General features: G+C 41.3%; 1 protein-coding gene across 1 annotated transcript; it reads right to left on the bottom strand.

Moving 5' to 3' along the window:
- Nucleotides 1-1,182: 1,182 nt before the first annotated feature.
- Nucleotides 1,183-25,646, bottom strand: LOC311101279 (calcium/calmodulin-dependent protein kinase kinase 1-like; the record flags this gene model as incomplete). Its single annotated transcript, XM_084142409.1, has 16 exons — nt 1,183-1,267; nt 6,328-6,372; nt 20,653-20,756; nt 21,169-21,297; nt 21,462-21,549; nt 21,786-21,859; nt 22,111-22,164; nt 22,338-22,537; nt 22,932-23,020; nt 23,420-23,441; nt 23,609-23,645; nt 23,737-23,870; nt 24,717-24,768; nt 24,914-24,967; nt 25,126-25,173; nt 25,392-25,646. The coding sequence occupies 16 exons, from the start codon at nt 25,644-25,646 to the stop codon at nt 1,183-1,185; spliced, it is 1,470 nt and encodes a 489-aa protein (XP_083998535.1).
- Nucleotides 25,647-26,919: the final 1,273 nt, after the last annotated feature.

Genomic DNA, 26,919 nt, shown 5'->3' with positions numbered 1-26,919 from the left:
CATTTCTTCTTAAGAAGGTTTTGTGAATCTGGGCCCAGGTTCCTACCCTGTCACAATAATATACTGTTATTCCAGTTAGTTTTTTACAAACATATGTGGATGGTGTCAGAGAGCCATACTTGAATAGCCTACTGGGCTGTGACATGAGGGAATATCAATATGAACTATTGAACAAATAGGTGGCCATATTGTTGAAAAGTACGTGGTATACTTCAGCATTTCAGAAATACCCATGAAAAAAGTCAACCGAAAACGAAAACAGGGGATTGTTTTTTGTCTTATTCAAGTGTTTACATTGTGATATTATATGACTTCAAACTTTCATGTCAGCTGAGATGATTCAGAATAAGCTACACTTTTTAGATCCTCCAATGCAGACTTTGTGTCGACACAACTTGTTTTTCCCTCTTAAGTCTGTATGTTGTCCTAAAAGCTGTGGTCAGGCTATTCTGACATGTTCCAGAAGTCCATTTGACATCTTGATGGAGTTCTAAATGTGATATCACTCACTTCAATTTGTAAATCAGTAAAACAATTGTAATAAAGCCTTTAGTCCTACTCTTTCGTTTGAAACGGCCCCAGATGAAAGACTGCTTGCACTATAGGACGTTAAAAACACCTGCGTGCAACAGTCAACACATCCTGTTAGAGAGAGCCATACAGAGAACAAACAAGAATGTTAATTTGCTAACTTTAATTATCTTCAACTGTATGAAAGCATTCAAAAATTACTTATTTAGAATGGTACATATTTACATTGTAACAACCACATTTCAGTTCAGCACACAGGTGTAATATTTGGAGAAACACAGAGCTAATAGTACAAAAGGCATGGGCATTCAGACTATTATGAGTAATATAGTACAGTACATCATGAATAGACAATGAAACCCTATGTTAACAACAGACACAAACATCATGCAGATGGGATAAGACAAAAGTTAAAAACCTTACACATGGTTTATACTGTAATTATATGATCTATAAGGTTGATCACACATCTTTCTAAAAGACTGTATCAGGGTGAGCTCTTTCATTTGGATCTCTCTTCAAATACATTACATTAATATTACATATTATGTGAAGATACAGCGAAGAGTTTTCTTTGAACAGGTCTGTCCCTTAATTTAAACAGGTCAATCAGAAAAGAAAAATTGTGTGTGAGCAGGTTAACCAGCAGGCCTATGCAAATGCACCTTCATCTTCATTAAGGTCCTCCAACTCTCCTTCTCCGCTTCCATCCAACTGTCCTTCTCTGCTTGATTTCCTGCGGGCAACACATGTTTTATTGTCCCCCATGATGAAATTGGGGCAAGCGGGACAACTACTGTATGGATCGGTCTCCGTACGTTCGTACATACAGTTGAAGTCGGAAGTTTACATACACTTAGGTTGGAGCCATTAAAACTTGTTTTTCAACCACTCCACAAATTTCTTGTTAACAAACTATAGTTTTCTTTTTTAATCTTCAGCATAGGAATGCTACCAAAAATAATTTACTGAAACTGGTTACAAATGTCACCCATGATTCACCAAATGATATTTTGAAGGAGGAAACAAAGTACTTTAAGCATATGTTTTCGTTTCAGTCGCCTCCATCTCCTCTAACTGAAGCTAATTGTAGAGATTATTTTTTATTGATAATGTAAAATTAACAGCCATACAGAAAGACTCATGTGAAGGTGAAATTACAGAGGATGAAATTCTGGATGCAATTAAAGACTTTAAGTCCGGGAAAACTCCAGATTTGGATGGCATACCAGTCAAGGTATACAAAACCTTTTTTGATATACTCAGAGGACCGTTATTAGCATGTTTTAACCACTCCTATGTAAATTGTAGATTATCAGACACTCAAGAAGAAGGTCTGATCTCATTATTACTGAAACAGGATACAACTGGAAAATACAAAGATCCAGTCCATTTAAAAAAATTGGAGGCCCCTTACACTTCAGTGGCCAACAGATACTTTGTCGGACATTATTCATTCTAATCAGACAGGTTTTTTACATGGAAGATACATTGGAGATAATATAAGGCAAGTACTGGAAACAATAGAACACTATGAAAAATCTGGGAAACCAGGTCTGCTATTCATAGCAGACTTCGAAAAGGCATTTGATAAAGTACGACTGGGGTTTATATATAAATGTCTGGAGCATTTCAATTTTGGAGAATCTCTTATAAAAAATCATGTATTGTAACCCTAGGTGTAAAATAGTAAATAATGGCTATTTCTCAGAAAGTTTTAAACTGTCAAGAGGAGTGAAACAAGGTTGTCCACTATCGGCATATCTATTTATCATGGCCAACGAGATGTTAGCTATTAAAATCAGATCCAACAATAATATCAAAGGATTAGAAATCCAGGGCTTAAAAACAAAGGTGTCATTTGTACGCTGATGATTCATGTTTTCTTTTAAATCCACAACTTGAATCCCTCCACAGCCTCATACAGGATCTAGATACATTTTCTAACCTCTCTGGATTACAACCAAATTATGATAAATGTACTATATTATGTAAAAATGTTACATTACCATGTAGTTTACCAATAAAATGGTCTGATGGTGATGTGGATATACTCGGAATACATATCCCAAATGAAATAAATGATCTCACTCAATAAATGTTAATAGAAAGTTAGCAAAAATAGATAAGATCTTGCTACCATGGAAAGGTAAATACCTGTCAATTTGTGGAAAAATCACCTTGATTAACTCTTTAGTATTATCCCAGTTGACCTATTTGCTTATGGTCTTGCCTACGCCTAGTGAACAGTTTTTTAAATTATATGTAATGAATATGAATTTGGAGGACAGAAATGATTAAATATTAAAGCATTAGACCTATCACTAAAAACTTCAGTCATACAAAAGTTATACTTAAATCCGAACTGGTTCTCTAGCAAATGATTAAGATTGTCTCACCCAATTTTCAAGAATGGCCTTTTTCCCTTTATTCAGATTACAACTTCACACTTTCAGTTATTTGAAAAGGAAATCATCTCCCAAATATCACTATTTCTAAAACAAGCCATAGAAGGTTGGTTGCAATTTCAATTTAATCCTCCAGAAACGACAGAACAAATAATGCAACAAATATTGTGGTTAAACTCAAATATACTAATTGATAAAAAACAAAACAAAATTTAAGTTAAAAAAGGTATAATCTTCGTAAATGATAACATCGGTAGGATTGGTGGAGTTATGTCGCACATGCAGCTAACAAAAACATATGGAAATGTCCCCAAACCATCACACCACAACCACCATGCTTGACCTTTGGTATGATGTTCTTACTGTGGAATGCAGAGTTTGGTTTTCGCCAGGCATTACTGGAACCATGTTGTCCAAAAAGTTATACTTTTGAATCATCTGTCCATAGAACGTTCTTCCAAGAGTATTGATGATCATCCAGGTGCTTTTTGGCAAACTTGAGTCAACTTTTTGGATGAGATGAGTCCCATTATGCCTGGCGAAAACCAAACACTGCATTCCACAGTAAGAACATCATACCAAAGGTCAAGCATGGTGGTGGTGGTGTGATGGTTTGGGGATGCTTTGCTGCCTCAGGACCTGGACGACTTGCCTTAATAGAAGGAACCATGAATTTTGCTCTGTATCAGAGAATTCTACAGGAGAATGTCAGACCATCCGTCTGTGAGCTGAAGCTAAAGCGCAGCTGGGTCATGCAGCAAGACAATGATCCAAAACACACAATCAAGTCTACATGAAAATTGCTAAAAAGCAACAAATTGGAAGTTTTGGAATGGCCTAGTCAAAGTCTAGACCTAATCACAATTGAGATGTTGTGGCAGGACTTGAAACAAGCAGTTTATGCTTGAAACCCCACACGTCACTGAGTTAAAGCAGTGCTGCATGGAAGAGTGGGCCAAAATTCCCCCACAGCGACGTGAGAGACTGATCAACAACTACAGGAAGCATTTGGTTGGAGTCATTGCAGCTAAAGGTGGCACAACCAGTTATTGAGTGTAAGGGGACAATTACTTTTTCACACAGGGGAATTGGGTGTTGCATAACTTTGTTTATGAAATAAATGAAATAAATATGTAATTGTTGTGTTATTTGTTCACTTATGTTCCCTTTATCTAATATTAGGTTTTGGTTGAAGATCTGATAACATTCAGTATCACAAATATGCAAAAGTAGAGAAAATTAGAAAGGGGGAAAATACTTTTTCATAGCACTGTATATATATTTGCGAGAAAAAAACATATGGGGGATTGGAAGTGATGCAGACAATTACATTGATGGAAGTTACAATCTATCTGCAATATTAAAGCTGATCTACCCCCCATTTTTTTTTTTACAATTGTTTACAGAGCTTATTTCACTTATATTTTTCCAACAATTGTTTACAGAGCTTATTTCACTTATAATTTACTGTATCACAATTACAGTGGCTCAGAAGTTTACATACACTAAGTTGACTGTGCCTTTAAACAGCTTGGAAAATTCCAGAAAATGATGTCATGGCTTTAGAAGCTTCTGATAGGCTAATTGACATCATTTGAGTCAATTGGAGGTGTACCTGTGGATGTATTTCAAGGCCTACCTTCAAACTCAGGGCCTCTTTTCTTGACATCATGGGAAAATCAAAAGAAATCAGCCAAGACCTTGTAGACCTCCAAGTCTGATTCATCCTTGGGAGCAATTTCCAAACTCCTGAAGGTACCACGTTCATCTGTACAAACAATAGTACGCAAGTATAAACACCATGGGACCATGCAGCCGTCATACCGCTCAGGAAGGAGACGCATTCTGTCTCCTATATATTAACGTACTTTGGTGCGAAAAATGCAAATCAATCCCAGAACAACAGCAAAGGACCTTGTGAAGATGCTGGAGGAAACAGGTACAAAAGTATCTATATCCACAGTAAAACGAGTCCTGTATCAACATAACCTGAAAGGCCGCTCAGCAAGGAAGAATCCACTGCTCCAAAACCGCCATAAAAAACCCAGACTAAGGTTTGCAACTGCACATGGGGACAAAGATAGTACTTTTTGGAGAAATGTCCTCTGGTCTGATGAAACAAACATAGAACTGTTTGGCCATAATGACCATCGTTATGTTTGGAGGAAAAAGGGGGTAGCTTGCAAGCCGAAGAACACCATCCCAACCGTGAAGCACGGGGGTGGCAGCATCATGCTGTGGGGGTGCTTTGCTGCAGGAGGGACTGGTGCACTTCACAAAATAGATGGCATCATGAGGAAGAAAAATGATGTGGATATATTGAAGCAACATCTCAAGACATCAGTCAGGAAGTTAAAGCTTGCATACTTCCAAAGTTGTGGCAAAATGGCTTAAGGACAACAAAGTCAAGGTATTGGAGTGGCCATCACAAAGCCCGGACCTCAATCCTATAAATAAATTGTGAGCAGAACTGAAAAAGCATGTGCAAGCAATTTAAAGCAATGCTACCAAATACTAATTGAGTGTATGTAAACTTATGACCCACTGGGAATGTGATGAAATAAATAAAAGCTGAAATAAATCATTCTCTCTACTATTATTCTGACATTTCACATTCTTAAAATAAAGTGGTGATCATAACTGACCTAAAACAGGGAATTTTTACTAGGATTAAATGTCAGGAATTGTGAAAAACTGAGTTTAAATGTATATGGCTAAGGTATATGTAAACTTCCGACTTCAACTGTACACTACCGGTCAAAAGTTTTAGAACACCTACTCATTCAAGGGTTTTTCTTTATTTTTACTATTTTCTACTTTGTCCCCCAACAAATTTTGAACAAGCATATCTCCTGTCCCTTTTTATCTACAGTCATGGCATTTTGTACATATATGCATCTCCTCATGATCCTGTTTTATATCAATGCATCTCCCTATGAGGCAGTGGAGTCCATAGTCTGACATCCCGTCCATTGTGAGCTATCAAGTTTGGATTTCCAGCTTTTGTTTTTTATCTTTCTCATTAATCCACAGAACAAAAAAGTGAATAATTGTCACTCATTGGCCCAATGGGGGTGCTGCATCATTTGTGGGGGACAACATGCTTACTGTTGCCATGTTACTGTGTGTTGTTAAAGGCAACTAGAAGGGGGAAGGGTCATGACAAGAACAACAATGCATTAAATGCCATGCATGTCAGGAACAGCATTACCCATCAGGTCCAATACACATCAACTCTCAGCAGTTGAGATAGTACTGAGATCATAGAAATATAATGCCATAGAGTAGAATGACAGTGATCAAACTTCAGAAGAAAACCTGTTAGCACAAGACTGAGATTGCGTCCCAATTTCAAATCGCACCATATTCTCTATATATGGGCACTTACCTCAACGAAGGATGAACCTTGGATTCCAATCGCCCCCAAGAGTCCCTGCAATGGGTAACAGATAGACAAGAAAATGACAATATCAGCAAATATGTGCTTGTTAAAGACTGCACGTCAATGGTAAATAAGCAATTTAATCATACATTTACATTACATGATGGAGATAGATAAACAACCCATATCACAATATTCTAAAATACAATCGTGGGAAAACAGTTTGGAAAGCAAATGACTATTGCTGTAAACAGAAGACAAAGACAATACTTTAATCTGCCTTTTAGTTATAAACATTCTCAACTTAATTGAGAGAACAGTATAGCCTATCTTATTGGCGCCAGCGGAGAGCATCGGCCATATGCGTTGAGACAATGACTTATCAATGACCCAAGCCCAGCCCATTTAATCCCTACCATTGTGTCGCTGAGTTGTCATAATGCTTCAGCAAATGTACATTATCCCAGGGGCGTTGGAAGACACAATGTAAGTAACCTAATTGATGTCCCTCTTACTGCCCTGAATGCCTCTGCTGATTCTACAGCTATTGGATGCAGTAATCATATGCCTATGAACCATAGTTATACTGTTAGCACTGAGGTGGTGTGCCCTAGCAGGAAGTCCACTGTGTGCAGCTCACCCTGCACTAACATAAATAACTTGAGCATGTCTACCTCTGCTAAGCTTCCCAGTAAAGCAAGGAAAACAATCAAGAATCCCAGAAAAGTGTTAAAAATAGCCCACGTTAACATACTGTATGTAGCTTAAGAAACAAGGTTCATGAAATCAATAATTTGTTAGTAACAGATGACGTTCATATTCTGACAATCTCTGAAACTCACTTAGATAATACCTTTGATGATACAGTGGTAGCAATACATGGTTATTAGATCTACAGAAAATACAGAAATGCCAAAGGTGGAGGTGTAGCTGTTTATATTCAGAACCACATTCCAGTAAAGCTTAGAGAGGATCTCATGTTAAATACTGTTGAAGTAATATGGCTACAGGTTCATCTGCCTCACCTAAAGTCCATTCTGGTGGGAAGCTGCTATAGACCACCAAGTGCTAACAGTCAGTATCTGGATAACGTGTGAAATGCTTGATAATGTATGTGATGTCAATAGAGAGGTATATTTTCTGGGTGATTTGAATATTGACTGGCTTTCATCAGGCTGCCCACTCAAGATAACGCTTCAAACTGTAACTAGTGCCTGCAGCCTGGTTCAGGTTATCAATCAACCTACCAGGGTAGTTACAAACAGCACAGGAATGAAATCATCAACATGTCTTGATCACATCCTTACTAATGCTGCAGAAATTAGTTTGAAGGCAGTATCCAAATCCATTGGATGTAGTAGCCATATCTGGGAAAACCAAAGTTCCAAAGGCTCGGCCTAATATAGTGTATAAGAGGTCATACAATAAGTTTTGTAGCGATTCCTATGTTGTTGATGTAAATAATATTTGTTGGACAGTGGTGTGTAATGAGGAGCAACCAGACGCTGCACTTGACACATTTATGAAATTGCTTATCCCAGTTACTAATAAGCATGCACCTATTAAGAAAATGACGTTAAAAACTGTTAAATCCCCGTGGATTGATGAGGATTTGAAAAACTGTGTGGTTGAGAGGGATGAGGCAAAATAAATGGCAAATAGGTCTGGCTGTACGACCAATTGGCAAACGCACTGCAAATTGAGTAATCATGTGACTAAACTGAATCAAAAGAAGAAGAAACTACACTATGAAACAAATATAAATGACATAAAGAATTATGTGAGCACCTTAAATGAAATTTTGGGCAGAAAGGCAAACCCTGCTCCATCATTCATTGAATCAGATGTCTCATTCATCACAAAACCCACTGATATTGCCAACTACTTTAATGATTTTTTCATTGGCAAGATTAGCAAACTTAGGCACAACATGCCAGCAACAAAACGCTGACACTACACATCCAAGTATATCTGACCAAATTCTGAAAGACAAGCATTGGAATTTTGAATTCCGTAAAGTAAGTGTGGAAAAGGTGAAAATATTATTGTTGTCTATCAACAATGACAAGCCACCGGGGTCTGACAACTTGGTTGTAAAATTACTGAGGATAATAGCGGATGATATTGCCACTCCTATTTGCCATGTCTTCAATTTAAGCCTACTAGAAAGTGTGTGCCCTCAGGCCTGGAGGGAAGCAAAAGTTATTCCCCTACCTAAGGATAGTTAAGCCCCCTTTACTGGCTCAAATAGCAGACCAATCAGCCTGTTACCAACCCTTTGTAAACTTTTGGAAAAAATGGTGTTTGACCAGATACAATGCTACTTTACAGTAAACAAATTGACAACAGACTTTCAGCACGCTTATAGGGAAGTACATTCAACAAGCACAGCACTTACACAAATGACTGATGAATTTATAATTTAAAAAAGATTGTGGGGGCTGTTTTGTTAGACCAGTGTGGCTTTTGACATTATCGACCATAGTCTGTTGCTGGAAAAACGTATGTGTTATGGCTTTACACCCCCTACTATAATTGTGGATAAAGAGTTACCTGTCTAACAGAACACAGTGTGTGTTCTTTAATGGAAGTCTCTCCAACAAAATCCAGGTAGAATCACAATTTCTCCAGGGCAGCTATCTAGGCCCCTTACTTTTTTCAATCTTTACTAACGACATGCCGACGCCGCTGGCTTTGAGTAAAGCCAGTGTGTCTATGTATGCGGATGACTCAACACTATTAACGTCAGCTACCACAGCGACTGAAATGACTGCAACACTTAACAAAGAGCTGCAGTTAGTTTCAGAATGGGTGGCAAGGAATAAGTTAGTCCTAAATATTTCAAAAACTAAAAGCATTGTATTTGGGACAAATCATTCACTAAACCCTAAATCTTAACTAAATCTTGTAATGAATAATGTGGGAATTGAGCAAGTTGAGGAGACTAAACTGCTTGGAGTAACCCTGGATTGTAAACTGTCATGGTCAAAACATATTGATACAACAGTAGCTAGGATGGGGAGAAGTCTGTCCATAATAAAGCGCTGTTCTGCATTCTTAACAGCACTATCAACAAGACAGGTCCTACAGGCCCTATTTTTGTCGCACTTGGACTACTGTTCAGTCGTGTGGTCAGGTGCCACAAAGAGGGACTTAGGAAAATTGCAATTGGCTCAGAACAGGGCAGCACGACTGGCCCTTGGATGTACACAGAGAGCAACCATAAATAATATGCATGTCAATCTCTCCTGGCTCAAAGTGGAGGAGAGATTGACTTCATCACTACTTGTATTTGTGAGAGGTATTGACATGTTGAATGCACCGAGCTGTCTCTTTGAACTACTGGCACACAGCTCGGACACCCATGCATACCCCAAAAGACATGCCACCAGAGGCCTCCTCACAGTTCCCATGTCCAGAACAGACTATGGGAAGCGCACTGTACTACATAGAACCATGACTACATGGAACTCTATTCCACATCAAGTAACTCATGCAAGCAGTAAAATTAGATTTAAAAAACAGATAAAAATACACCTCATGGAACAGCGGGGACTGTGAAGCAACACAAACGTAGGCACAGACACATGCAATCAAACACATGATAACATACGCACTATACACACACGCACACGTGGATTTTGTGTTGTGGATATGTGGTAGTAGAGTAGGGGCCTGAGGGCACACACTTAATATGTTGTGAAATCTGTTGTGAATGTATTTTAATGTTTGAAATATGTATAACTGCCTTAATTTTTATGGACCCCAATGGGGATCCATAATAAATACAAATACAAATGAGTGAGCATATTCACTCTTTATCATTGTTGGGTCAGTTTTTGGACAATCATTTTGTCCTCCAGGTTAGATGGACGTCATATTGTATTTGTGTCTCCCCTTGTCATAGGAATATTAGATGGATCAACATCATATTTATTGATCTGTTTGTCAGCGTCAGCAGAGTAGGCTACCCTGTAATTTTTGTTGTATTAAAAAATATGATGCTAATATCTCCAGTCATATAAAGTGTAGAGTTGCATACAGTGAGGGAAAAAAGTATATGATCCCCTGCTGATTTTGTACGTTTGCCCACTGACAAAGACATGATCAGTCTATAATTTTAATGGTAGGTTTATTTCAACAGTGAGAGGCAGAATAACAACAAATAAATCAAGAAAAACACAGGTAAAAAATGTTATAAATTTATTTGCATTTTAATGAGGGAAATAAGTATTTGACCCCTCTGAAAAACATGACTTAGTACTTGGTGGCAAAACCCTTGTTGGCAATCACAGAGGTCAGACGTTTCTTGTAGTTGGCCACAAGGTTTGCACACATCTCAGGAGGGATTTTGTCCCACTCCTCTTTGCAGATCTTCTCCAAGTCATTAAGGTTTCAAGGCTGACGTTTGGCAACTCGAACCTTCAGCTCCCTCCACAGATTTTCTATGGAATTAAGGTCTGGAGACTGGCAAGGCCACTCCAGGACCTTAATGTGCTTTTCTTGAGCCACTCCTTTGTTGCCTTGGCCGTGTGTTTTGGGTCATTGTCATGCTGGAATACCCATCCACGACCCATTTTCAATGCCCTGGCTGAGGGAAGGAGGTTCTCACCCAAGATTTGACGGTACATGGCCCCGTCCATCGTCCCTTTGATGCGGTGAAGTTGTCCTGTCCCCTTAGCAGAAAAACACCCCCAAAGGATAATGTTTCCACCTCCATGTTTGACGGTGGAGATTGTGTTCTTGGGGTCATAGGCAGCATTCCTCCTCCTCCAAACACGGCGAGTTGAGTTGATGCCAAAGAGCTCGATTTTGGTCTCATCTGACCACAACACTTTCACCCAGTTCTCCTCTGAATCATTCAGATGTTCATTGGCAAACTTCAGATGGGCCTGTATATGTGCTTTCTTGAGCAGGGGGACCTTGCGGGTGCTGCAGGATTTCAGTCCTTCACAGCGTCGTGTGTTACAAATTGTTTTCTTGGTGACTATGGTCCCAGCTGCCTTGAGATCATTGACAAGATCCTCCCTTGTAGTTCTGGGCTGATTCCTCACCGTTCTCATGATCATTGCAACTCCACGAGGTGAGATCTTGCATGGAGCCCCAGGCCGAGGGAGATTGACAGTTCTTTTGTGTTTCTTCCATTTGCGAATAATCGCACCAACTGTTGTCACCTTCTCACCAAGCTGCTTGGCGATGGTCTTGTAGCCCATTCCAGCCTTGTGTAGGTCTACAATCTTGTCCCTGACACCTGGGAGCCAGAAATCTTTCTGATTGAGAGGGGGTCAAATACTTATTTCCCTCATTAAAATAAAAAATCAATTTATAACATTTTTGACATTCGTTTTTTCTGGATTTTTTTGTTGTTATTCTGTCTCTCACTGTTCAAATAAACCTACCATTAAAATTATAGACTGATCATGTCTTTGTCAGTGGGTAAACGTACAAAATCAGGAGGGGATCAAATACTTTTTTCCCTCACTGTAAAAGGCAAACATTTTCCAGAGCAAAGAAAGGAGAAGAAACATATCTGATATAGCCTATAGCCTAAGCCTACTCTACGGACTACATGCTCAGCCAAGCATTTAACAGTCCTTTTTGCGAACAGTGACTGAGTTATATTATTAGCATAAATTATGACTATCCAATCTACTCATCACATTAGGAATAATAGGCTCTGACATAAGTCTGCAAATGTGATGATGGATGGAATAATTAATTTAGAATTCAAGGCACACTTAACCAGCATGGCTACCACAGCATTCTGCAGCGATATGCCATCCCATCTGGTTTGGGCTTAGTGGGACTATCATTTGTTTTTCAACAGAACAATGACCCAACACACCTCCAGACTGTGTAAGGGCTATTTTACCAAGAAGGAGAGTGATGGAGTGCTGCATCAGATGACCTGGCCTCCACAATCCCCCGACCTCAACCAAATTGAGATGATTTGGGATGAGTCGGACCGCAGAGTGAAGGAAAATTAGCCAACAAGTGCTAAGCATATGTGGGAACTCCTTCAAGACTGTTGGAAAAGGATTCCAGGTGAAGATGGTTGAGAGAATGCCAAGAGTGTGCAAAGCTGTCATCAAGGCAAAGGGTGGCTATTTGAAGAATCTCAAATATAAAATATATTTTGATTTGTTTAACACTTTTTTGGTTACTACATGATTCCATATGTGTTATTTCATAGTGTTGATGTCTTCACTATTATTATACAATGTAGAAAATAGTAAAAAATAAACAAAAACCCTTGAATGAGTAGGTGTTCTAAAACTTTTGACCAGTAGTGTATGTCTAACTGTCTTAGCTGGCATGCCTACTGGCAAGGTTGGTAGACTTTAGAAAAGCAAGAAATAACTAAATGTACTGAATAAGACTCACATTCCTTTCAATATTTTACCCAGATCTTAACAGAGATGCAGAGAAACAAACAGCTCAAGAGGTATGCTTAGATACAGTTGAAGTTGGAAGTTTACATACACTTAGGTTGGAGTTATTAAAACTCGTTTTTCAACCACTCCACAAATTTCTTGTTAACAAACTATAGTTTTGGCAAGTCGGTTAGGACATCTACTTTGTGCATGACACAAGTAATTTTTCCAATAATTGTTTACAGACAGATTATTTCATTTATAATTCACTGTATCACAATTCCAGTGGGTCAGAAGTTTACATACACTAGGTTGACTGTGCCTTTAAACAGCTTGGAAAATTCCAGAAAATGATGTCATAGCTTTAGAAGCTTCTGATAGGCTAATTTAACCTTGATTTAACCAGGTAAGCTAGTTGAGAACAAGTTCTCATTGACATCATTTGAGTCAATTGGAGGTGTACCTGTGGATGTATTTCAAGGCCTTTCAAACTCAGTGCCTTTTTGCTTGACATCATGGGAAAATCAAAAGAAATCAGCCAAAAAATTGTAGACCTCCAGAAGTCTGGTTCATCTGCCTGAAGGTACCACGTTCATCTGTACCAACAATAGTACGCAAGTATAAACACCATGGGACCACGCAGCCGTCATACCGCTCAGGAAGGAGACGCGTTCTGTCTCCTAGAGATGAACGTACTTTGGTGCGAAAAGTACAACTCAATCCCAGAACAACAACAAAGGACCTTGTGAAGATGCTGGAAGAAACAGGTACAAAAGTATCTATATCCACAGTAAAACGAGTCCTATATCGACATAACCTGAAAGGCCGCTCAGCAAGGAAGAAGCTACTGCTCCAAAACTGCCATGAATAAGCCAAACTATGCTTTGCAACTGCACATGGGGACAAAGATCGTACTTTTTGGAGAAATGTCCTCTGGTCTGATGAAACAAAAATAGAACTGTTTGGCCATAATGACCATCGTTATGTTTGGATGAAAAAGTGGGTACCTTGCAAGCCGAAGAACACCATCCCAACCGTGAAGCACGGGGGTGGCAGCATCATGCTGTGGGGGTGCTTTGCTGCAGGAGGGACTGGTGCACTTCACAAAATAGATAGCATCAGGAGGAAGGAAAATGATGTGGATATATTGAAGCAACATCTCAAGACATCAGTCAGGAAGTTAAAGCTTCGTCGCAAATGGGTCTTCCAAATGGACAATGACCACAAGCATATTTCCAAAGTTGTGGCAAAATGGCTTAAGGACAACAAAATCAAGGTATTGGAGTGGCCATCACAAAGCCCTGACCACAATCCTATAGAAAATGTGTGGGCAGAACTGAAAAGGCGTGTGTGAGCAAGGAGGCCTAGAAACCTGACTCAGTTACACCAGCTCTGTCAGGAGGAATGGGCCAAAATGCACCCAACTTATTGTGGGAAGCTTGTGGAAGGCTACCCAAAACGTTTGACCCAAGTTAAACAATTTAAAGGCAATGCTACCAAATACTAATTGAGTGTATGTACATTTCTGACCTACTGGGAATGTGATGAAAGCTTAAATAAATAATTCTCTCTACTATTATTCTGACATTTCACATTCTTAAAATAAAGTGGTGATCCTAACTGACCTAAGACAGGGAATTTTTACTAGGATTAAATGTCAGGAATGATAAAAAACGTAGTTTAAATGTATTTGGCTAAGGTGTATTTTATTTTTTTATTTCACCTTTATTTAACCAGGTAAGCCAGTTGAGAACAGGTTCTCATTTACAACTGCGACCTGGCCAAGATAAAGCAAAGTAGTGCAATAAAAACAACACAGAGTTACATATGGGGTAAAAAAACATAAAGTCAGAAATACAACAGAAAATATATATACAGTGTGTGCAAATGTAGCAAGTTATGGAGGTAAGGCAATAAATAGGCTATAGTGCAGAATAATTACAATAGTATTAACACTGGAATGCTAGATGTGCAAGAGATTATGTGCAAATAGAGATACTGGGGTGCGAAAGAGCAAAATAAATAACAATATAGGGATGAGGTAGTTGGGTGGGCTAATTTCAGATGGGCTGTGTACAGGTGCAGTGATCGGTAAGGTGCTCTGACAACTGATGCTTAAAGTTATTGAGGGAGATAAGAGTCTCCAGCTTCAGAGATTTTTGCAATTCGTTCCAGTCATTGGCAGCAGAGAACTGGAAGGAATGGCGGCCAAAGGAGGTGTTGGCTTTGGGAATGACCAGTGAGATATACCTGCTGGAGCGCAGACTACGGGTGGGTGCTGCTATGGTGACCAATGAGCTAAGATAAGGCGGGGATTTGCCTAGCAGTGATTTATAGATGGCCTGGAGCCAGTGGGTTTGACGACGAACATATAGTGAGGACCAGCCAACAAGAGCGTACAGGTCACAGTGGTGGGTAGTGTATGGGGCTTTGGAGACAAAACGGATGGCACTGTGATAGACTACATCCAATTTGCTGAGTAGAGTGTTGGAGGCTATTTTGTAAATGACATCGCCGAAGTCAAGGATCGGTAGGATAGTCAGTTTTACGAAGGCATGTTTGGCAGCATGAGTGAAGGAGGCTTTGTTGCGAAATAGGAAGCCGATTCTAGATTTAACTTTGGATTGGAGATTCTTTATGTGAGTCTGGAAGTTGAGTTTACAGTCTAACCAGACACCTAGATATTTGTAGTTGTCCACATACTCTAGGTCAGACCCGTCGAGAGTGGTGATTCTAGTCGGGTGGGCGGGTGTTAGCAGCGTTCGATTGAAAAGCATGCATTTAGTTTTACTAGTGTTTAAGAGCAGTTGAAGGCTACTGAAGGATTGTTGTATGGCATTGAAGCTCGTTTGGAGGTTTGTTAACACAGTGTCCAATGAAGGGCCAGATGTATACAAAATGGTGTCGTCTGCGTAGAGGTGGATCTGAGAGTCACCAGCAGCAAGAGCGACATCATTGATATACACGGAGAAAAGTGTCGGCCCAAGAATTGAACCCTGTGGCACCCCCATAGAGACTGCCATAGGTCCAGACAACAGGCCCTCCGATTTGACACACTGAACTCTATCTGAGAAGTAGTTGGTGAACCAGGCGAGGCAGTCATTTGAGAAACCAAGGCTATTTAGTCTGCCAATAAGAATGCGGTGGTTGACAGAGTCGAAAGCCTTGTCCAGGTCGATGAAGACGGCTGCACAGTACTGTCTATTATCAATCGCGGTTATAATATCGTTTAGGACCTTGAGCGTGGCTGAAGTGCACCCGTGACCAGCTCGGAAACCGGATTGCATAGCGGAGAAGGTACGGTGGTATTCGAAATGGTCGATGATCTGTTTGTTAACTTGGCTTTCGAATACTTTCGAAAGGCAGGGCAGGATGGATATAGGTCTGTAGCAGTTTGGATCTAGAGTGTCACCCCCTTTGAAGAGGGGGATGACCGCGGCAGCTTTCCAATCTCTGGGGATCTCAGACGTTATGAAAGAGAGGTTGAACAGACTAGTAATAGGGGTTGCGACAATTTCGGCGGCTAGTTTTAGAAAGAAAGGGTCCAGATTGTCTAGCCCAGCTGATTTGTAGGGGTCCAGATTTTGCAGCGCTTTCAAAACATCAGCTGTCTGAATTTGTGTGAAGGAGAAGCGGGGGGGGGGGCATGGGCAAGTTGCAGCAGAGGGTGCAGAGTTGGTGGCCGGGTTAGTGGTAGCCAGATGGAAAGCATGGCCAGCTGTAGCAAAATGCTTGTTGAAATTCTCGATTATTGTAGATTTATCGGTGGTGATAGTGTTTCCTAGCCTCAGTGCAGTGGGCAGCTGGGAGGAAGTGCTCTTATTCTCCATGGACTTTACAGTGTCCCAAAACTTTTTGGAGTTAGTGCTACAGGATGCAAATTTCTGTTTGAAAAAGTTAGCCTTTGCTTTCCTGACTGCTTGTGTATATTGGTTCCTAACTTCCCTGAAAAGTTGCATATCGCGGGGGCTATTTGATGCTAATGCTGTACGCCACAGGATGTTTTTGTGCTGGTCAAGGGCAGTCAAGTCTGAGGAGAACCAGGGGCTATATCGGTTCTTAGTTCTGTATTTTTTGAATGGGGCATGTTTATTTAAGATTGAGAGGAAATTACTTTTAAGGAACAACCAGGCATCCTCTACTGACGGAATGAGATCTATATCCATCCAGGATACCTGGGCCAGGTCAATTAGGAAGGCCTCCTCGCTAAAGTGTTTTAGGGAGCGTTTGACAGTGATGAGGGGTGGTCGTTTGACCGCGGACCCGTTACGGACGCAGGCAATAAGGCAGTGATCGCTGAGATCCTGGTTGAAGACAGCTGAGGTGTATTTAGAGGGTATGTTAGTCAGGATGATATCTATGAGGGTACCCATGTTTACGGATTTAGGGTTGTACCTGGTAGGTTCGTTGATAATTTGCGTGAGGTTGAGGGCATCTAGCTTGGATTGTAGGATGGCTGGGGTATTAAGCATATCCCAATTTAGGTCACCAAGCAGTACAAACTCTGAGGATAAATGGGGGGCAATCAATTCACATATGGTGTCCAGGGCACAGCTGGGGGCTGAGGGGGGTCTGTAGCAAGCGGCAACAGTGAGAGACTTATTTCTGGAAAGGTGGATTTTTAGAAGTAGAAGCTCAAACTGTTTGGGCACAGACCTGGATAGTATGATAGAGCTCTGCAGGCTATCTCTACAGTAGATTGCAACTCCACCCCCTTTGGCAGTTCTATCTAGACGGAAAATGTTATAGTTGGGGATGGAAATTTCAGAATTTTTGGTGGCCTTCCTGAGCCAGGATTCAGACACTGCTAGAACATCAGGGTTGGCAGAGTGTGCTAACGCAGTGAATAACTCAAACTTAGGAAGTAGACTTCTGATATTTATGTGCAAGAAACCAAGACTTTTGCGATTACAGAAGTCAACAAATGATAGCTCCTGGGGAGTAGGAGTGATACTGGGGGCTACAGGGCCTGGGTTAGCCTCTACATCACCAGAGGAACAGAGGAGGACTAGAATAAGGATACGGCTAAAGGCTTTAAGAACTGGTCTTCTAGTGCGTTGGGTACATAGAATAAAGGGGGCAGATTTCCGGGTGTTATAGAAAAGATTCAGGGCATTATGTACAGACAAGGATATGGAAGGATATGAGTAAAGTGGAGGTAAACCTAAGCGTTGGGTAACAATGAAAGAGATAGTATCTCTAGAGGCATCAATTGAGTCGGTCTCTGAGTGTATGGGGGGAGGGACAAAGGAGCTATCTAAGGCAGGTTTAGCTAGGCTGGGGGGTCTACAGTGATATAGTACAATTAGAAATAACCGAAACAACAATAAACTAACCATGTTTGGGCTGAGGCTAAACATAAACAGGATGTAGTACCGTAAAAAGGAACAGTCCAGCAGATATCAGCTGTATAGCTGAGTTATCATAAGGTCCGGTGGTGAAGCGCTAGTGAGTAAGAGGCCACGGCTAGCGTGTGCTAACGGGCCAGGGCTAGCAGATGGATGGAATCTTCGTGGTTAACGTCGTAACCACATCAGACGATTTCGTCGGCAGACCAGTCGTGTAGGATCGGCGGGGCTTCGTGTCAACACTAGGTGGTCCCGTCCGGTTGACAGAGAGGTAGATAGCCGGGAGATGGGCCTAGCTCAGGATGATTAGCCAGACCACAGCGTCCGTTTTGTTGTAGCCAGCTGGTAGCGATGAATCCGGAGTTAAAGGTCCAGTGATTCAGTGATTCCGGCGGAAAAACTGATATGTTCTGGGTCGATAACGCGCTGTGCAGACTGGCCGAGTATCCGGTGATCAATGTCCAGTGATTAAAATTAATCCCACTGAAAAAAATCCAATGTTCTGGGTGAAACACCGCTAGCTGTGGCTAATAGCAAGTAGCTAGTTCAGTAGCTAGTTCAGTTTAGTGAGTAAGAGGCCACGGATAGCGTGTGCTAACGGGCCAGGGCTAGCAGATGGATGGAATCTTCGTGGTTAACGTCGTAACCACATCAGACGATTTCGTCGGCAGACCAGTCGTGTAGGAACGGCGGGGCTCCGTGTCAACACTAGGTGGTCCCGTCCGGTTGACAGAGAGGTAGATAGCCGGGAGATGGGCCTAGCTCAGGATGATTAGCCAGACCACAGCGTCCGTTTTGTTGTAGCCAGCTGGTAGCGATGAATCCGGAGTTAAAGGTCCAGTGATTCAGTGATTCCGGCGGAAAAACTGATATGTTCTGGGTCGATAACGCGCTGTGCAGACTGGCCGAATATCTGGTGATCAATGTCCAGTGATTAAAATTAATCCCGCGGAAAAAATCCAATGTTCTGGGTGAAACACCGCTAGCTGTGGCTAATAGCAAGTAGCTAGTTAGCTGGCTAGCTAGTTTCAACTGGAGATTCTAGATTCTAGATAAAAGGTAAGTCAATAATAGAATCCGTTCCACATTGAGTGAGGCGGGTTGCAGGAAAGTATATTTTGTAGAAGGATGAAAAGTCTGATAGGGAAATATGTACGAAAAATACAAAAAACAGGGTATTTACAGGCTATTTACAGACACACGACAGAAACAGGACTGCACTACTTCGCCATCTTGGACAGCATAATCTTGGACAGCATAATCCCAAAAAAAAAATAATAATAATAAAATAAAATAAAAATTGTGCCCCCTAAAATGTTTGGGGTGCATGACGCCCCTGTGTGGTGTGGAATATAGAGATCATATAACTCACAAATGAAGTGAATTAGTAAATATAGGATCTCTATGGTTTGGAAGAAGAGAGCTAACTATACCACAGCGCTACATCACTTCCAGAGCGTTACATGCAACTTGTTGACTCTGCACCTTCCTACAGCCAAGCAGTACGTAACACACTGGACCAGAACTAGCTAATTAGCTCAGAGCTACATCACTTCACAAGGAGGTATAATTAGTTGTTGCAGAGGCACCCCACAGCTCCACGCAGGTCCCAGTGCACTTACTGTACACCCAGCCTGACTTTATGGAAAACAAACACAGCTGGCAGCACACCATTAGCTCTGCTTTCCTCTGGGCTTTCCTCTTAGCTTTTTAGGAGGGGCCAAATGCTTCTGCTACAGAAACAGGTAACTGCCAAAATAAAGGAAACACCAACACACCAAATAAAGGAAACACCAACATAAAGTCTTATTAGGGCATTGGGCCACTACGAGCCGCCAGAACAGCTTCAATGCGCCTTGGCATAGATTCTACAAGTGTCTGGAACTCTATTGGAAGATTGCGACACCATTCTTCTACGAGAAATTCCATAATTTTGTGTTTTGTTGATGGTGGTGGAAAACACTCTCAGGCGCCGCTCCAGAATCTCCCAGAAGTGTTCAATTGGGTTCAGATCTGGTGACTGAGACGGCCATGGCATATGGTTTACATCAGAGTTCCCCAACTGGCGGCCCACGGGTGGTTTTATTTGGCCCACTAAGTTTTCTGAGCAAAACCCTTTTTTAAATTTTCATTGTTGGATATAAAAGACTGTAAAAACATTCATGTTATTTTAATTTTGGAAATCTGTTCCCATTTATTCCCATGCACAATAGAGAGACACATGATCGTATACAAATGTATGCAAGGTTTGAAATTATTATGTTTTAGTCAAATATTAGATCTGTTTGGGCTTCTTGCGGTTAATTTGCAGTCTACAAATTATTTGTAATTATGTTCCTGCTCCCCAACCATCCAATCAAGAAATAATCGGCCCACGGCTGAATCTAGTTGATGATCCCGGGTTTACATCATTTTCATGTTTATCAAACCATCCAGTGACCACTCGTGCCCTGTGGATGGGGGAATTGTCATCCTATGTTAATCCCATTTACAGTAGCCTATATAGCTAACCAACTCTGTGTATTTCTGTCACTTTTATTTTGTTTGTTTCCTAATCCCAAAGTCGGCAGATAGAGAAACCAGATAAGGAGGATTTCTAGGGGACTTACGCAAGGAGACCTCCTGGAGCAGACATGGACCTCTCTGCCCTCCTGTTCTGATACACAAAGGGGTTACTGAAGGACCTCTTCCTTAGCATGGACTTCACCAGGATCTAACGTGGGGAGAGAGAGTGTCACAGGGTGTGTCCCAAATGGCACCATATTGTCTATATAGTGCACTACTTTTGACCAGAGGCCCTGGTCAAAAGTTGTGCACTATATTGGGAATAGAGTGCCATTTAGGACAGAGCAATACAGAGCAATAATCAATCTGCCTTATGACTTAACTTTTCCCTGACCATGTGTCTTGACCTGGAAAACTCTGGGTCCTCAAGTTTTTCCTGGTGTAGGTCCCAGACTTTTTCCCATATTAAGACACAGATGTTCAGGAAAAACTCCTGGCCCTATTTGTGATAGATGAGTAAATAAGTAAGTAAGTAAGTCTTGTCCAAGCCAGAACGGCTCATAGGGCAGGAGCCTATCTCCTGTATATCCCCTGGACAGGACGCTAGTGAACTGACTCACCACAGCAGACAGACTGGGGATGAGCTTGATGGAGTTCTGGACCTCCTCCGCAGTGACCTCCACCACGGTGCAGTGTTCCTCCTCCAGGGGTAGAAGGTCAGTGCCATCCTCCGTCACCCACGGGTGCTCCTGGCAACACACAGGACAGGGAGGACAACAGTCACACAACACACGAGACAGCTCTACTGGGACAACACTACTACTGTAACATTTCATTTGAAGTGTCAAAATGGTTTCATGAAGGATTGGTTTTTTTTAAGCACCATCGAAGGTCTAGCTCTGCCCCCTTTCACCTTGATTTCAGGAATGGTGATCCTTGTATAAGGATTTTTATCCAGCATCCTTACAATAAGCTCCTTCAACTCCTTGCATACTTCAGGCCTGTGGGACCAAAGAGGGACTGAGATGAATACCCACCAAATAGAAAATAACCATCTACAGTACAGTAACTACGGTAGCAGTGAATGGCTAAGAACAATAATACAATACTATTACTATGTTATTATCACGTGCTATAACATGCTATATTGTGAAGTTCTACCCATATTTTAGAGTGGTGCATATAGTCCTGACTAAATATTCAGACATTGCTTTTACTGTCCCTTAGTGGAACTCACGTGTCTGGGAACTCCACAGGCCTGTTCCTGATCTTATTGTGCAGGCCGATGATGTATTCATCGATGAAAGGACACTAAGATAGGAAGAAAAAAACATTAAAATGCTGCTATAAAGAGATAGGCTACATGCATATACATGCTGTCTGTTTCCCACATAAATCATTACATTGGTTTATTTTGAAAGCATTAATATGCGAGATGCAACCTTTGATCAAACAATATTTGTGGTCATCAGCATAATGGACACACTAAATCAGATGAGAAACCAGTGGGCCAAAACAATCCATGGCAGAATACCGTACATTATGATAATAACAGAACCTACCTTCCCATAGACAAAGCAGTACAGGGTGACTCCCATGGCCCACACATCCAAGGCCTAACAAACATGAACATTGACCATTACTTTCCAAAGAGAGCTTGCTGTATATTTTACAGTACAGTAAGTATTTTTGATACCAGTCAATACAATACATTTTCATGGGGTAAATATTATTTCTAGGATATAATCAACGATGATCTGATTAGATAAATTAGCGATTAGTGTCTAACCTTGCCAGTAAAGCTCTGTACATGGTCAGTTATCATCTCTGGGGCCATGAAGGCTGGAGTCCCTGCTGAGCTGGACAGGAGAGCATCACTCCCCTCAAACTGGTTACTGACACCAAAGTCTGCAATCTTCACATGCCCATTGTCTCCCAGCAACAAGTTGGAAGGCTTGATGTCTCTGTGGATGATCTTCTGGTAGTGCACTGGGACAGAGGAAGAGAGAGGGTGACCAGGGAAAAAGGACAGGAGACACTGATTTAGCTCTTTTTTTAGATCAACTTTTATACGTCTATAAACAGCATTGACCGAGTGATTTAGGTCTTGATATTCAGCTGTCAATGCACCAATTGATCCTGTCTTTTCAGAACATATCAGACTAGTGACTTTTAAACCAATGTTTTACTAAAGCGTGAGCAGGGTTAGCAGTATGCTGCAGGTCTCTGAACAGAAGGCTAGTAAGTCCTACGTCCCAAATGACACTCTATTCCCTATTTAGTGCACTACTTTTGACCATGGCCCTTAGGGCTCAGGTCTAAAGTAGTGCACTATATTTGGAATAGAGTGCCATTTGGGACAAAATCCAGGTGGAGGACTCACAGTATTCAATCCCCAGGATGATGTCTCTGAAGTAGAAGCGGGCTTGTTCATCTGTGAAGGGAGTGTCTGAGGGCACCTCCATCACTGGGCTAGGGCCCAGGAAAAGCAACAGAGACAGACAAAGGTAAGCAAGCATCACCACCATAATCTTCCAAACAGTGGTTTTCCTGAACCTTGTCATTGGTATCTTATATCCCTTAAAAATGGATACCTTATATTCACCAAATTCAGTAACTGGATGAGTTATATATAAATAACAAAATTCATCCTTTCAGTGTTATATATAATAAAAATATAAGCCATTTAGCAGACGCTTTTATCCAAAGTGAATTGCAGTCATGCGTGCATACATTTTACATATGGGTGGTCCCGGAAATCAAACCCACTACCCTGGCGTTACAAGCGCCATGCTCTACCAACTGAGCTACAAAGGACCAGCGTTATAATGTAATGTAATACAGTATATTTCAGAAAGGGGTCAAACTTACCCTTTTGGCATTAACTCAAAGGCTAGAAAATAAACAAACAGAGAATGAGTCAGAGCTCACATTAGTTTCTATGTAATAAATTAACTGGACAGACTGTATTATACTCTACTAACTATGGAACTAGTACAAGGAGATACAACAGAAAACATCCATTTACCACGTAACACCACATGATGAATGCATACTTACCCATGTGGAGATTGTCTTCAGCAGGATCATCAAGAACCTACAATTGGAAAGTGTAAATCTATTAAATTAATAAAACTACATGTAATAGACCTTTTAAATCTTCCACTTATGTATGTCAGTGTGTTCACCTCCACCAGATGGACAATGTTAAGGTGATCTAGTTTCTTCAGGATGGCAATCTCTTGGTAGACTCTCTCCAGTGGCCCCAGGGGTTTGGGTGGCAGTCCCTGTTCTGTGCTTGCTCCTCGAGGAGGGGGACGCCCTATAACCAACCGCCATTATATATAGTGGTGATCATCACCAGTTCATGTTCATACCGGTACAAGAACACATACTAAAAACTTCAAAGGAAACATTTCACCTACGAGGAAATCCACACATCTTCATCAGCTTCTTTTTTGAAAAACATTTCATTGCCTATGGGAAGGGTTGGCTAACATGCTAAGTAGTTACAAAGTAGCTAAAAAGTAGTTGCAAAATGTCTAATTAGCTCAAATGCTAAAGTTGTCCATGATGAGATTCAAACACGCAACCTTTGTGTTGCTAGACGATCGCATTATACGCCTACCCATCCACCCCTACCAATCACCATACTTTTGTTTTTGCCTTAAGTAACCTTTTGTCTTATGCACCATGCCAAACATAACATATCATACTAATTTGAGTGTCCCGGATTTTCATTTACTATGTTACGTCTAGTCTATGAGATCAGGCTGCGAAAGACCCTTCCATTGCATTTGTCTCACAGTGCTATGTCATTAATCCAGAGACCGATGTGGATGCATTCTCGATGTGGATGCATTCTCCTGTCACCCATTCCCTGACTGCCTGAGCGGTGAGGTTTGCGATAATCAGATTTAATAACTTGTTGTGACAGCAACATATCAAACTAGAATAGACATGACAAGTTCATTTCCAACAAGCCCAGTCACATTTTGCAATAATTTAAGCTATAGCTATTTACATGTATTATTATTAGTTTTCTTATTCTTAACTGAACTGGTTTAGGCAATACATTATATACTGTACAGTTGTGATCATCACCAGTTCATGTTCATACCGGTACAAGAACTCATACTAAAGACTTAAAAGGAAAAATGTAACCTACGAGGAAATCCACACATCTTCATCAGCTTCTTTTTTGAAAAAACTTTCATTGCCTATGAAAGGAAAGACATGATCAGTTTGCTCCTATGGTATAAGAGTCAATAAGGCCAAAACAAAGAGTTGAGGAACTGTACATTTCTCTGCTCCCACAAAGGAGATGATAAAGAATGGAATGTGCAGAGTTTAAGAGATGCTTACATAGTATTGTTCATCATCTTCATTGTAAGCTAATCTCACCACCCCATATGAGCCCTAGAAGAGAAAAAGAAGAAAGTCTGACAGAATCGTTTTTTACTTATTACACAAGAATGCTTTACGAAATAATGTTTTCTCTTGTCAGACAAATTCAGCATCTAGTTTTGATATACGGTTTTGTACCAGACTGAGTATTCAAACTTTTATTTTCTTACCTTTCCAATCTCATCCTTCAGCTTGTATTGGTTGAGCTGGATACAATCCTAGGGAGAAACAAAGTGAAGGGTATTTGGTGGTGGGATATTGCACATTGACTACACATTATTTAGGCTCATGCCTATTTCTTCCCCCATATTCTGCATCCTGAATGGCACCCTATTCCCCATGGGCCCTTGTCAAAAGTAGTACACTATATAAGGAAGAGGGTGCCATTTGGGACACAGCCCTGGCCTCCATTTGGGACACAGCCTTGACCTCTGACCTGGGAATCTGAGATGGACACCCGCTTGGACTCGATGGTGGGCTGTCGGGCCTCTCGCGGCTGGGTCGATCGCTCCTGCAATGATAGCTTCCTGTCTGACAATGACAGTTTCCGGCGCGCTGGTGCAGGGGGCCTTCGGTGGCCGTTGGGAGGGGTCATCCGGTTGGATGCCACGCTCATGGCGGCCACCATGTCAGCCAGCTCTGCATTGTGCTCAGAGTCCAGCTCTGCCAATCCATCAGTGTCTTCACTCATGGCTGTCCCTGTCCCTGTCCCTGTCCCTGTCCCAGTCCCGGTTCAATCACAGAGAAAGGTCAGAGAAGTCACAGGGGCCAGCTAATTAGATAATTAACATTAAATTGTTACTAGCGTTCTGTACTTGTACAGTGAGGGAAAAATGTATTTGATCCCCTGCTGATTTTGTAAGTTTGCCCACTGACAAAGAAATGATCAGTCTATAATTTTAATGGTAGGTTTATTTGAACAGTGAGAGACAGAATAACAACAAAAAAATCCAGAAAAACACATGTAAAATTTTTTATAAATTGATTTTGCATTTTAATGAGGGAAATAAGTATTTGACCCCCTTTCAATCAGAATGATTTCTGGCTCCCAGGTGTCTTTTATACAGGTAACGAGCTGAGATTAGGAGCACACTCTTAAAGGGAGCGCTCCTAATCTCAGCTTGTTACCTGTATAAAAGACACCTGTCCACAGAAGCAATCAATCAATCAGATTACAAACTCTCCACCATGGCCAAGACCAAAGAGCTCTCCAAGGATGTCAGGGACAAGATTGTAGACCTACACAAGGCTGGAATGGGCTACAAGACCATCGCCAAGCAGCTTGGTGAGAAGGTGACAACAGTTGGTGTGATTATTCGCAAATGGAAGAAACACAAAATAACTGTCAATCTCCCTCGGCCTGGGGCTCCATGCAAGATCTCACCTCGTGGAGTTGCAATGATCATGAGAACGGTGAGGAATCAGCCCAGAACTACACGGGAGGATCTTGTCAATGATCTCAAGGCAGCTGGGACCATAGTCACCAAGAAGACAATTGGTAACACACTACGCCGTGAAGGACTGAAATCCTGCAGCGCCCGCAAGGTCTCCCTGCTCAAGAAAGCACATATACAGGGCCGTCTGAAGTTTGCCAATTAACATCTGAAAGATTCAGAGGAGAACTGGGTGAAAGTGTTGTGGTCAGATGAGACCAAAATCGAGCTCTTTGGCATCAACTCAACTCGCGTGTTTGGAGGAGGAGGAATGCTGCCTATGACCCCAAGATCACCATCCCCACCGTCAAACATGGAGGTGGAAACATTATGCTTTGTGGGTGTTTTTCTGCTAAGGGGACAGGACAACTTCACTGCATCAAAGGGACGATGGACGGGGCCATGTACCGTCAAATCTTGAATGAGAACCTCCTTCCCTCAGCCAGGGCATTGAAAATGGGTCGTGGATGGGTATTCCAGCATGACAATGACCCAAAACACACGGCCAAGGCAACAAAGGAGTGGCTCAAG

Source organism: Coregonus lavaretus (assembly GCF_964263955.1).
Source record: "Coregonus lavaretus genome assembly, chromosome: 26".
Lineage (NCBI taxonomy): Eukaryota > Metazoa > Chordata > Actinopteri > Salmoniformes > Salmonidae > Coregonus > Coregonus lavaretus.
This window is presented reverse-complemented; position numbering and strand designations above follow the sequence as displayed.